The sequence below is a fragment of the Erpetoichthys calabaricus genome, chromosome 11 (genome assembly GCF_900747795.2).
Source record: "Erpetoichthys calabaricus chromosome 11, fErpCal1.3, whole genome shotgun sequence".
Lineage (NCBI taxonomy): Eukaryota > Metazoa > Chordata > Cladistia > Polypteriformes > Polypteridae > Erpetoichthys > Erpetoichthys calabaricus.
Genome location: NC_041404.2, coordinates 44163760 through 44177179, shown reverse-complemented (window position 1 = coordinate 44177179; position 13420 = coordinate 44163760). Strand labels below are relative to the sequence as shown.

The 13420-nt window shown below is 40.8% G+C and overlaps 1 protein-coding gene across 1 annotated transcript in view; it reads right to left on the bottom strand.

Annotated features, from left to right (window-relative positions):
• The window catches only part of arsib (arylsulfatase family, member Ib), an 85475-nt gene extending 72393 nt beyond the window's left edge, over positions 1–13082 (bottom strand). Inside the window, exon 1 of the mRNA XM_028813037.2 lies at positions 12083–13082. Within this exon, the coding sequence (XP_028668870.1) occupies positions 12083–12402 (320 nt within the window). The 5' untranslated portion in view covers positions 12403–13082. The remainder of the gene's footprint in view (positions 1–12082) is intronic.
• Between the last annotated feature and the right edge of the window lie 338 nt (positions 13083–13420).

The following is a 13420-nucleotide window of genomic DNA, read 5'->3' as shown; positions in this document are numbered from 1 at the left end:
TGTGACTCCCCAAGAACTTGCTGCAAGAGCAATACTGAGTCACAAACGACGATTCTCTACATATTAACAACAAACTTCTTGATCTTATACAGGGTGAAAAGTGAGAGTGTAGATACAGTAGTCAGTTACGATCCTACTGATCAATGAACATACCCACAGGAGTTTTTACACACCCTCACACCAACTGGCATGCCTCCCCATATCCTTCGTCTGAAGGTTGGAGCTGTAGTTATGCTTCTCCGAAATATTATGCCATCAAAAGGTCTTTGCAACGAAACAAGACTCATCGTTACCCGAATACATACAAACATTATTGAGTGCAAACTGATCGCTATCCAAAACATCTGAAACAATCTTCATTCCCAGAATCTCTCTCCTTCCTTCCGACACCAATCTCCCTCTTACATTTAAACGCACACAATTCCCACTCAGACTTGCCTTCTCCATGACTATCAACAAGTCCCAAGGACAAACGTTTGCAAAGATTTGTGTTAATCTACAACAACCAGTCTTCAGCCATGGTCAGTTGTACGTGGCTTTTTCTAGGGTTAGATCTTTCGACTCATTATCTGTCGTCTCCACCAAAACACCTATTCACAACTGCGTCTTTCAAGAAGTATTTATTTCTTCTTGATTTCTGAATTCCTTTCTCACCGTTTTCCGTTCCTATTCTTACACTGCCGTATGCTACGGCGGGCGTCGGCTAGTTATCTATATTTATCTCTAATTCCCATATAAAACATGGTTGTATCTTCATGTCAGTCCCAATAATGAACAAACACAGTCTCCTATAACTAAAAATACACAGATTTTCAGAGAATTTTTGACCATATTGAATAAATCATTCAAACTGTGAAAATGAAAGTTGGAAAAAGTAAGTGAACCCTAAGCTAATGACTTTTTAAAAAGCTCATTGCAGTCAAAATTTAGCACACCTGGAGTCCATTCAATAAAACGAGTTCAGAGGTGCGGCATAGAATTACTTTGATTGATAAAAAACACTATAAAGTCTGAGTTTGAGCTTTTGACAAGAAGCATATCCAGATGGGAATCATGCCTTGAATCTACATAATCTACATAAGGCTGGAAAGGGTTACAAAGTCATCTTCATCAGTCTACTGTTAGGCAAGTTGTCTATAAAAGGAGACAATTTGGTATGGTGGCTACTCTGCATAGAATTGGGTGCCCTGCCAAGATGACCCCCAAGAGCACAACGCAAAGTCAGCAATGAGGTAAAGAAGAACCCTAGAGTGACAGCAAAGGACTTGAAGAAGACATTAGAACTGGCAAACATCTCTGTTCATGAGTCAACTATACACAGAACACTGAACAAGAAAGGAGTCCATGGCAGGACACCAAGAAAGAAGCCACTGCTATCAAAAAAGAACATCGCTGAACGCCTGAAGTTTCCGAAAGGACACATGGACCCTCCACAACGGTACTGGGAAAATGTTTTGTGGAGTGATGAAACCCAAATTGAACTATTTAGGAGGAACAAGCAGAACTTCATTTGGAGTAAAAAGGGCATCGAGGGAACATCATGATTTGGGCTTGCTTTGCTGCATCAGGGCCTGGACAGCTTGCCATCATTAAGGGGAAAATGAATTCACAACTTTATCAACAAACAAATTGTGAATTTCCCATTGGGATTAATAAAGTATCTATCTATCTATCTATCTATCTATCTATCTATCTATCTATCTATCTATCTATCTATCTATCTATCTATCTATCTATCTATCTATCTATCTATCTATCTATCTATCTATCTATCTATCTATCTAATTCTCCAGGATAATGTGAGGGTGTCTGTCTGTCAACTTAAGCTCAGAAGAGGCTGGGTGATGCAACAGGACAATGACTCCAAACATCGCAGCAGATCCACAGCACAATGGCTTCAGAAGAACAAACTCCTCTTTTTGGAGTGGCCCAGTCAGAGCCCAGATCTTAATCCTATTGAGATGCTGTGGAATGACTTGAAGAGAGCCATACACAGAAGACAACCAAAGAATATGGAAGAGTTAATGCAATTCTGCAGGGAAGAATGGGCTAAAATCAAAGCCAACCCCCCAACCCGCACGATGTGCAGGTCTGATCTGCAGTTACAGGAAGCGCCTGGTTGAGGTCATTGCCACCAAAGGAGGGTCAACCAGTTATTAAATCCCAAGGTTCACTTACTTTTTCCACTACCACTGTGAACATTAATGAGTTTGTAAAATAAAGACATGAAAGAGTAGAATTGTTTGTGTGTCATTGGCGTAAGCTCATTGTGTAGATCAGTACCTGTGACTTAGATGAAGATCAGATCACTTTTTATGACCAATTCATGCAGTAAACCAGATAATTACAAAGGGTTCACATACTTTTTACTTTGACTGCATAAGATATATATATATATATATCTATTCTATATACTGTATATAAAATCCTAAGCCTAAAAGTGCATCGATTTTATGTGCCGTTTTTTGGCACACTTTAAATCAGGCTTATTTTAAAACATACATGTATATGTTTGGTACCATTCTTTTCAGAATTTGATCGAACTTTAATGTGATGTTGTTAGATTTTCAAATTCTTATTCCATTTTTAAATTATAAACTAAAATATCAAGAAAGTCTGGTTTTTATTTTTGAGTGAGTAAACTTTCTTTCACAGGAACAAACTATTAAAAAATATATATCTATTCACAACAGCAATGTTTGTATTTAGGTGATTTAGTTAAATTTAAGGTCGAGTTTGCATTGCATACCACTTTAGTTTTCACGTGATTTTTCCTGTTATTTAAATGAGTAATTTTTTACAAAAAGTTTTTTTTATCTATAAGAATGTCAGTTAAAACGAATGGATCATTTATTTAGTCTCTTATAAATACTCTTTGAGCAGAGTGGGCCTCAGTTTAACGGGAATACTCCAGTCGGTAAGAGAGTAAATATTTTATTCTCATTTCATGATTTTTATTCTGTTAAATAATAATTCATTTTTCTTTAAAATATTTATAGAATTTTGTGATTTTGACTCCAACAAATAATAATTTTTCTTTTGTGCATTTACAGATTTTACTAATATTCTGGCCGCAACTGGGCACCGAAGGCGCCAGGGGGCCTTGCCCCTCTAGTATATGTATATTATATACAGTATACTTAAATGAAGCAATTAAGCTCTGTGTGGGTGTCCAGTCCTGCGGTGGGTTGGCACCCTGCCCGGGATTGGTTCCTGCCTTGTGCCCTGTGTTGGCTGGGATTGGCTCCAGCAGACCCCCGTGACCCTGTGTTCGGATTCAGCGGGTTGGAAAATGGATGGATGGATGGGTGTCCAGTCCCTCAAAGCAATCTGATTGGTCAGTTTGGCTTTTGTGTGATTGGTCAGTTTGGCTTTGATGACATGATCAAAAGATGAAGTGTGAGACACATCAGGTGGAGAAAATAAAACCAGACAGGAGGCAAGAAAGGTGTCCCAAAAATAATGACAGAAGAAGCGAGCTTTAAGGCAGGGGTCCCCATCTCCTGTCCTAGAGGTTTTCATTCTAACCCTTTTCTTAATTGGTGAACAGTTTTTGCTGCTAATTAACTCCTTTTCCATCCATCCATCTATTAATCCAACCCGCTATATCCTAACTACAGGGTTACGGGGGTCTGCTGGAGCCAATCCCAGCCAACACAGGGCGCAAGGCAGGGAACAAACCCCGGGCAGGGCGCCAGCCCACCACAGGGCACGCACACACACCAAGCACTCACTAGGGACAATTTAGGATCGCCAATGCACCTAACCTGCATGTCTTTGGACTGTGGGAGGAAACCGGAGTATCCAGAGGAAACCCACACAGACACGGGTAAAACATGCAAACTCCACGCAGGGAGGACCTGGGAAGCGAACCCTGGTCTTCTAACTGCGAGGCAGCAGTGCTACCCACTGCGTCACCATGCCGCCTTAACTCCTTTTCCTTTCATTTTAATTGACTTGTTTTGTAAGATTTGTTTCCCTGAATTTCTCCTTCGTCCCTCTGAATTGTTTCATTTCTTTCCTTAAAGGCACCCAAACAGAAATGAAATGTGAAGTGAGTGAGCCAACAGAAGACCAACTAAGTCAGGGCCTCAAACACCAACCAATTTCACTCCAACCAGTTGCTTAATTAGACAAGGATTCCTGTTGTAAATTAAACCCATTCTTTAATTCTATGGCTTGTTGCTGCTCTCATTGTGCAATAGCAGACATTTCTGAAATTGTTGATTTTCTCTGTTTTCTGAGAGCACTGGTCAAATGTCCCGAGTACCTGTGCAGATCAATATTCATGAGACCTTCACCTTTCTTTATTTTCAGATATTGTATGATGGACACAGTTTGCTGGTCCTGTTTTGGCTCATTTTGTATCTCATTATTGTTTATCTGCTAATTAAGGAAAAAGAAACAATTAAGGGGTCTGAGTCTTCAAGAGCAAATCAATTAAAATGAACTGAAAAGAAGTTAATTAGCAGCAGAAACAGGTCACTAATTAAGAAAAGGGTTAGAATGAAAACCTGCAGCTACTGCAGCCCTCCAGGACTGGAATTGGGGACCCCTTCCTTAAGGGAATACACTTGAGAGAAGCAACAACGATTTAAGAGAGGTTCAGACATACATAGATAGTGAGGATGAAGAGCAAGAGATAGCAAGCATTTTTAAATTATTCCAACAGGTAGCATGACTAGTAAAAGCGTAAACGAGAATTGAAACAATATGTTCATTAATCTCCATCTGTCCATGTTATGAAACCATTTGTTTCCTGTCAAAGCTGCCTCTCCTTTCAAAATAGGAAAATACAGTGCATATAAAAAGTTTTCACCCTTGTGAAAGTTTTCATATTTCATTGTCAAGCAACACTGAATCTTAGTGGATTCTATTGTGGACTCTATTGGCAGTAATCAATGGAAAAAGACTCTAATGTCACATTAAAAACGAATCTCTGCACATGGTCTAAATGAATTACAAATATTAAAAAACAAAATAACCAATCACATAAGAATTCACCCCCTTTAAAAGGACACCCCAAAATCATCACTGGTGCAGCCAATTAGTTTTAGAAGTCACGGAATTTGTTCAATGGAGACCACCCATCTGTGGTTTCAGTTAATAGTAGTAGTTGATATGGAAGGGCCCACTTGTGCGGAGTCAGTATGGTGGTCTAACCTACACAACAAGCAACTCTGTGAAAAGAAGTGTATGTTGGGGGATGATACAAGAAAACATCCAAGTCACTGAATATCCCTTAGAGTCCAGTTCAATTATTAAATATTGAGAAATGGAAAGAGAATGCCTAGAGCAGGCCATCCATGAAAACTGAGTGATTGTGCAAGATGACCACCAGTGAGGGAGACCACCAAGAGACCTCTAAGAACTCTGAAGGAGTTACAAGTTACAGTGATGAGACTGGAGAGACTGTGCAGACAACAACTGTTGCCCGGGTGCTTCACCAACTTTGTGATAGCATGGCAAAGACAAAGAACATTCACACAGCTGGAAGAAGGCTCTAAGGTCTGATGATACCAAAAGTGAGCTTTTGCCCATCACACTGAATGCCATGTTACACTGTACCTTATCAAAAACACACCATATGCCCTGTGAAGCATAATGCTGTGGAGATGATCCTCTGCAGCAGGCCCAGGAAGGCTTGTGAGGGCGGAGGAGAAAATGAATGCAGCAAAACTGAAGCACTAATGTAGCGGTTCTCAAACTGTGGTATGCTCTCTGGTCCTGCCGGAGGTAATTGTGGAGAAGAGAATGAAGACAAAACAGATGGCCATTATGAACAATGCTACTCATCCTCTCTCTGACACACTAACACTGAGGACTTTCAGCCAACGAATTATTCAGCACACGTGTGTCAAGAAACATAATGGGGGCTCCTTTATACAAAGAGCAATGTGACTTCATAATGCCTCCTAGGACTGGGACCGCTCTTTTAAACTTTAGACAAGTCAGAAGTTTGTCTTTGTTTAGTTCAGCGGTTCTCAAACTGTGGGGCGCGCCCCCGAATTAACAAAAAAGGGGGCACAAATGTTGCCATACATGGCGTAATTTCGCTATTCGTAGGAAAATTTTAAACTTGTAGCAGTGTATTGGCAGCAAAAAATATAGGAATAAATTTTATTAGGGTTTCAAAAAAAACGTTAGGGGGGTGCAATTAAAACGGTTATGAAAACTCGGGTCGCAAATACTTAAAGGTTGAGAAACGCTGCACTAATGTTAGAAGCCTGCATCTTGGGAGGGGATTTGCTTTCCAGCAACACAAAGACCTCAAACAGAAAGGTAAAGCTACACACGAATGGCTTCGAAACAACAATGTGACCGTCCTGGAGTGGCCGAGTCAGAGTCTAAATGAGATTTTATGGTTTGATTTGAAAAAGGCCGTTCACTCACAACCCTCAGAGCTTGACCAATTTAGCAAAGAAGAATGGAGAAATCTACAGTGCAAAGCTGATAGAGAGCTTGCTGAGCATACGGACTCACGGCTGTCATCCACTAAATGCTAACTAGAAGGCGGTTTATACTGCAACCAACGGATATCCCAGACAGGTGAGCTCCATTGAACTAATTATGTGACATCTAAAGCCAACGGGCTACACCAATGGTGATTTAGGTGTTGCCATATTAAAATTGGTCAATAATTTTTACAATCAATTACTTTGGGTTTTATATCTGTTTTTCATTTAGTTCACTTTGAAGTGATCCGATTTCACTTTGACATTAAAGAGTCTTGTTCTGTTGATCAGTGTCAAGAAAGCCAAACTGAATCCACCGCTACTCAATGTTGTAAAATGATAAAACGTGAAAACTTCTAAGGGGGTGAATGCTTTTCAGAGGGACTGTAGTCATGTTCCATGTTGCTCCTCTGCTGTTGAGTCACAGGTAGATACAGGATGCCACTTTATGACCGGGCACACTCACCCAATCACGCAGATTTACACACCAATTAGCTGGCACGTGTTTGGAGGGTGGAAAAGAAACCATTGTGCCCAGACCAGGGAGAGCACACAAATTTCATACAGATAGGGAGTTTGCTGCTGAAATGAAATAGACTGGTAGATTGACTGATTTGAATGAAGGTGGGCTTGAGAATAAAATTAAATCACGTGGAGTCTTACAGTATATACTTTTTTTTTTTGTCTGCTTATAAAACCGAGATGCCTTTTAGATCCACCATTCCTGGATGTTATCTGTATGGTGTTTGCTCATCTCCCACACACACCCCCCAAAATGTTCAGTTTACGTTACTTGACAATTCTAACCTGACCCGTGTTTGTGTGAGCCAGTGGGGTCTCTGAATGACTGGTGTCCTGTCCCAAGGCTGCCAGGATAGGGTTTAAGAATATTAATAGGATGTCAATTTTCCTCCAAGAGTCAAAGTACGTAAAAGAGGCAGTATGCTTCTGGATGGTATGCAGGTCCATCAGAGGACACATTGGGGCACATAGTAGGCCAAAATTAATCCACCACTTGAATTTATCTAAACATCTTTGATACAGGAGAAAGTAGGGTGAAATGACACCTTTTATTGGCTAACTAAATAGATTATAAATGCAAGCTTTTGAGGCAGCTAAGGCCCCTTCATCAGGAAAGGTTCCTTAATAGTTAATAATAATAATAATTAATATAAATAGTTTAGTTAGCCAATAAAAGGTGTCATTTCACCCTACTTCCTCCTGTATCAATCTATGGCGAACACGGTACAACACTCTACTGCTCTAAACATCTTTGAAATTTCATCAGTCACAGGTTAGCCTGCAGGGACAGCTATTGAAAAGAGTGGAGAAGTTTAAATATCTCGGAGCAGTGATGGCCCAAGATGGAGAATTAGATGCTGAGGTAACCCACAGAGTGCAGTGTGGATGGAACAATTGAAAGAAGATATCTTCTTCTTATATAATACGCTACCATGGCTGTCCGTTTGTCTGTCTAGGATTTTAAATCACCTGTAGCTCGCAAACCGTTTGACGTATTGACCTAAAATCTGACACACATATACTACGTGACCTCTACTGCCCGCTTTCAGGGTTTATGATTGACCTCCAAGGTTTATTCCTCTTTTTTATTTTTATTTTATTTTATTGTAGAATCAACTCTCGGCAGCAGGGCAGCCATGTGGTGCATGTGTATGGGTGCCGTTCTCATCCCTACCACCTTCGCCATCACTTCCCCTACCTCTTCATATCTTAAACCATTCTTGAGGCAGATTGAAGACTTAAGTGCCAGGTTAAGTGGAAAAATTAAGGAAAACGTATTAAGTAATTGGAACACAAACACTGACTTAATCAGTTTTAGTGTGAAAAGATGCTGGCGGAAGAAGAGAAGAAGCAGGCCGCTAGGGTGGAGAAAAGAAGAGCTGCTCATTTATCAGCAAGCACATCAACCTCTGAGCAAACGTACAGAGGAAGAAAACTAGGACTGCTCAAGTCAAGTGTATTCACTGCAGGTTACTGTGCAGTCCGCCGTTACTGGTCAGGAATATTGTGTGATCATAAAACTAAAGCAAAGGTTAAAGGTAAGGTGTTTAAGACAGTGGTAAGACCAACAATGATGAATGGAGCCAAGACGTGGGCAGTAAAGGGAGCACAGATGGAGAAGAAGTTAAATGTGGAAGAAACGAGAAGGTCGAGATGGATGTGTGGAGTTAGAAAAAAGGACAGAATAAGAAATGAGACAATCAGAGTTGCAACAAAAGAGGGAGAGAAAGTACAGGAAAGTAGGTTGAAGTGGTATGGACATGTGATGAAAAGAGAGATGGGAATGAAAGAACAGGGGGAAGAGAAAGTGAGGGAGGCCAGAACAGAGGTGGATGGGTAAAGTAAAAGAAAATCTGAAAGAAAAGGGTCTGGCTGGGGTGGAGATGCAGGACCGAGCTGTTTGGAGAAGGGTGAGCAAGCAAATCAACCCCATTTAGAAGTAGGAAAGGATGAAGAGGATGAAGAAGAAGATTTTTGAAATATCATAAGAAATAAGAGCTCCTGGAGAAAATCCACCAGGAGAACATGCGACTACTGACAGGACAGTTACACTAAACCAAAACACCATATTCTCATTATTTAAAACATGAACAAATGATCACAATGATAAGGAGACCACTATAAATAATTTAGAATTGGGGAATATCTTTAGGATGTGGGAAGAAACCAAAGTACCCAGAGATATTCCTTGCTGACCCCAGGACAGGGCTGGCTGTAGGCAATGGCCTAAGGGTGCCATGCCGAAGGGAGGGTACCATAATGGTATTTCTGTTTATAATATATATATATAATATATATATATATATATTATATATATAATAGAAACACCATTATGGTACCCTCCCTTAGGCATGGCACATAATGATTGTGAGGCCGCCAATTTACAATCTACTTGACTGCAATGTAACTAAATTGTCCCTCCCAAGGAAGAACACACAAATTCCATACTAATTAGGGATTTGCTGCTAAAATAATAATAATAATAATAATAATAATAATAATAATAATAATAGACTCTTTCCCCATGACCCTGAATTGTATTAGGTTTGGAAATATTAATATAATGGGCAGCGCGGTGGCGCAGTGATAGCGCTGCTGCCTCGCAGTTAGGAGCCCTGGGTTCGCTTCCCGGGTCCTCCCTGTGTGGAGTTTCCATGTTCTCCCCGTGTCTGCATGGGTTTCCTCCCACAGTCCAAAGACATGCAGATTAGGTGCATTGGCGATCCTAAATTGTTCCTAGTGTGTGCTGGGTGGCGCCCTGCCCGGGGTTTGTTTCCTGTCTTGCACCCTGTGTTGGCTGGGATTGGCTCCAGCAGACCCCGTGACCCTGTAGTTAGGATATAGTGGGTTGGATAATGGATGGATGGAATATTAATATAATTTTCCTCTAAGACTAATAAATTATATGAAATATTTATCTTTTAAATATTTCGTGACATCCATCCATTTTCAAACCCAACTTTATCCAGTGATAGGATTCCAAGGATCAGAGCCTATCCCTGCAGCATCAGGTGGAAGGTATGAACTATCATAGGACACTTTTGCTTTAGTGACGTAAGCAGACTTTCCCAGCAGCACCATTTCAACATGAGGAGAACATACAAACATAACACAGATAGTAATTGTAAACTGTATGGCAGCTCCACTAATACAGAACATTTTCCATCCATCCATCTTCAGACCAACTATTCTTGAGCAGAACCACATGGAAGCTGCAGCCTATCCCGGGAAGCACCAGGTGCAATGCAGGAACCATCCATTGCAAGGTGAGAATATTAATAGAATGTCAATTTTCCTCTAATAGTAATAAATGGCACCAAACCTTGATCTTTTAAAAATTTCTAGACATCCATCCATTTTTTTAGAATTACAAGGATCAGAGCCTATCCCTGCCACATCAGGTAGAAGGCAGGCAGTATCATAAGACATAATTGCCTTAGTGAAGTAAGCAGCTGGCTTTCTCAGAAACACCAATTCAAGATAGGAACCTACAGGAAAGGCCACGGGTCCATCTGATGATGCATTGGGGTACACAGCAGGACAACATCAATTCACCACTTTAATTTATATAAACGTCGTTGAAATGTTGGAAGAAATAAGTAATGAGTATCCCTGCATAAAACAAACAAAACAACACACACACACACACACACACACACACACACACACACACAGGGATAACATTCAACATTTCCAGACATTTGCCTATTTTCAAGCCAACTTCGTCCTATTATAGGATTACAAGGATTACAGCCTATCCCTGAAGCTTCTGGTGCAATGCAGAAACCATGAAGCCTTAAAGAAGTAAGCAGGATGCTTTCTTTGCAGCATGCACTGAATCAAGGCAGGAATCCATCCTGGACAGCACATGGATCCATCTGAGGACACAACGGGGCACACAAGGCAGGCCAAAGTTTTGTTTGTTTTTTTTGTAGTTTTGTACTGCATATTTAATACAGCAATAAATATTCACCACACATGTTAAAATAAAATGCAAATAGTTGTGCAAAAGAAAGAGCTTAAATTTGTTGCATTTGAAATGTCAACAAGTCAAGAAGCACTTGTTCCTAGGATGGAGAACCTTACTTAAAAATGATAAGAAGCAAATATCACTTCTGTCTCACTAGTAAAACTCATTGATTACTTCTGTCAGTTTCCTCCATGACAGGAATTTTATAACACATATTAACTAGCAAAAGTTAATATACAACATTACTTTCCCCATTAGTTGAAATCCATATACAATTTTCAGAAGCTGAAAAGGATTTAGTTATACTGTAACATTCACAAGCCTTGATACATGTGAATATGAGCATGCAATTGATTCAGAACACAAACTTAGGCATAACTTTGTACATAGCTGTCCTCCCAAAGTACTCTAAGTTCATTTTGAAAAGGCAGGCCAAAGTTAATCCAAAACTTGAACTTATCTAAATGTTTTTGATGTGCATAGAAGAAAGGAGTATTCTAGTAGAAAAATCCACACACACACAGGGAGAACATGCAAACATGACACAAATAGTAATTGTAAACTGTGTGGCAGCTACACTATATCATAAAACCATCCATCCATTTATGAAATCCGCTTGATACTGAGCTGGGCTGCAGGTAAGCTGGAGCCTATCCCAGGAAGCATCAGGTGCAAGGCAGGAACAATCCCTGGACAGGACGCCAGTCGTTTGCATGATAAACACACACACACTTTCTCACTAGTGTCCGTGCACCCAACCTGCATGTCGTTGGACTGTGGAAGGTAACCCATGCGGACACAGGGAGAACATGCAAACTCCACACTGGGAGCACCCAAAACCAGTGTGAGCCTCATTCTCTTTGTTGCAAGGCTGCCCAGTGTGCCACCTTCTAAACAACATAATCCCACTATTTTAAAAAGTGAACACATTAATATAGAACCATATCACAGCGATCGTTTGAACGATATAAAGACGTTTATTCCTGTAATCGGTGAAAATGCGATGACAGTGAACGTTACTTTTACAAAACTGTACTTTCGAGCTCTTTTTTTTTAACTAATCGTCATCAAAAGTGGATGCTTGATCAATAAGAAGATAAAAACACTACAAAGTAATAAAAAGGACGGTGATTACCTGCCGGTGATGAGCTGACTGCGCGAGGGGGTGCAGATGGGCTGCACGTAGTAGTTCTCCAGTTTCACCCCTTCGGACGCCAGCTTGTCCAAAGTTGGGGTTTCAATGTCAGAGCCGTGATATCCGACATCGTGAAAGCCCTGATCGTCGGTAAGAATAAAAATGATATGCGGAGGCGACTTAGTCCTCAGCTGGAAGGTTTTCTCGGGATAAATGGAAGGTTCGTTCTCCAGGACACCTGACTTCACCCAATCCCAGGACAAATAGCCAAAGCTCAGTAGACTGACTAGTGAAAGTCCGGTAAGCGAAGAAAGCGCCATGGGTCGAGAAAAAAAAAAGTTACTTTAAAATAAAATCATTACTCCAAAATGTCCAGTCCTGCACATAAAACAAAAAACTTATGGCTTAAAGGTTACGGGCACATTCACACGTCTTGTAAAACAAATGCATGTGGCTGGAAAACAAGTGGTACAAATTCTTTCTAAATTAAAAAAAAAAGCCTTAGAATAAAGAAAGTTCTGCTGTTTGGTTAAGCTAAGCTCACCAAATAAAGTTTTCAAATCGGTATTCCACGTTAATGAAAAGAGTTGCTTGTGTGTCTAAGGATTGAAGTTTCAGAAACATCAATGAGAAAAATCCGAGCGCTCTTGATGCTCTCACCCTCACTTTAGACGCTGTTACCCCCCTGTGTGAATTTCCTTGAAAACTTGCCGAACAAAAGGAAGAATGCGGCGGCAGTTCTGCTCCCCTGCTTCCCTTATGGCTCTGCGAGAAGCAGCGATTTGGCAAAAAGTCACAGCAGTCCTTTCCAAGTTTATAAGAACTTCGCCAGATCGTCGGTTTCAAATGCGCTTAAATTGACTCCCCGAGCTTGGCTCGCCCTCCCTCCGCCTCACTGGGTCCTCGAGAGCCGATTGGAGCGGCACGTTGGCTCTCCGCTCCTGTCAGCGGCACAGGATTTTGACGCGCGGAGACTTCATTTCGCTGACCATTCCGCGGTTCACCGTGGTCACTAGTACCGCTGTGCCTTTTGAGCCCGCTGATCACGTTTCCATAGCAACTTGGGGGGGGGGGGGGGGGGGGGGATGGCGTTGTAGGGGGGTCTTTTTCAGTTTAGCCTAGTTCAGGTCATAGCACAAGGAGCTGTATGGCAAGTCACATTATCATTTAGAGATATCTTGAAAACATTTAAAGATATCTCTAAATCTTTTAAAGATATCTTTAAATGGGAGTTGCTACTTGCATAAAGGTACTAACATTCATCGATCAAGCAATCGATGCAGTAAAGTATACCATAGCTTCCATATGTGTATATGTGTAATAATAAAATTCATAATA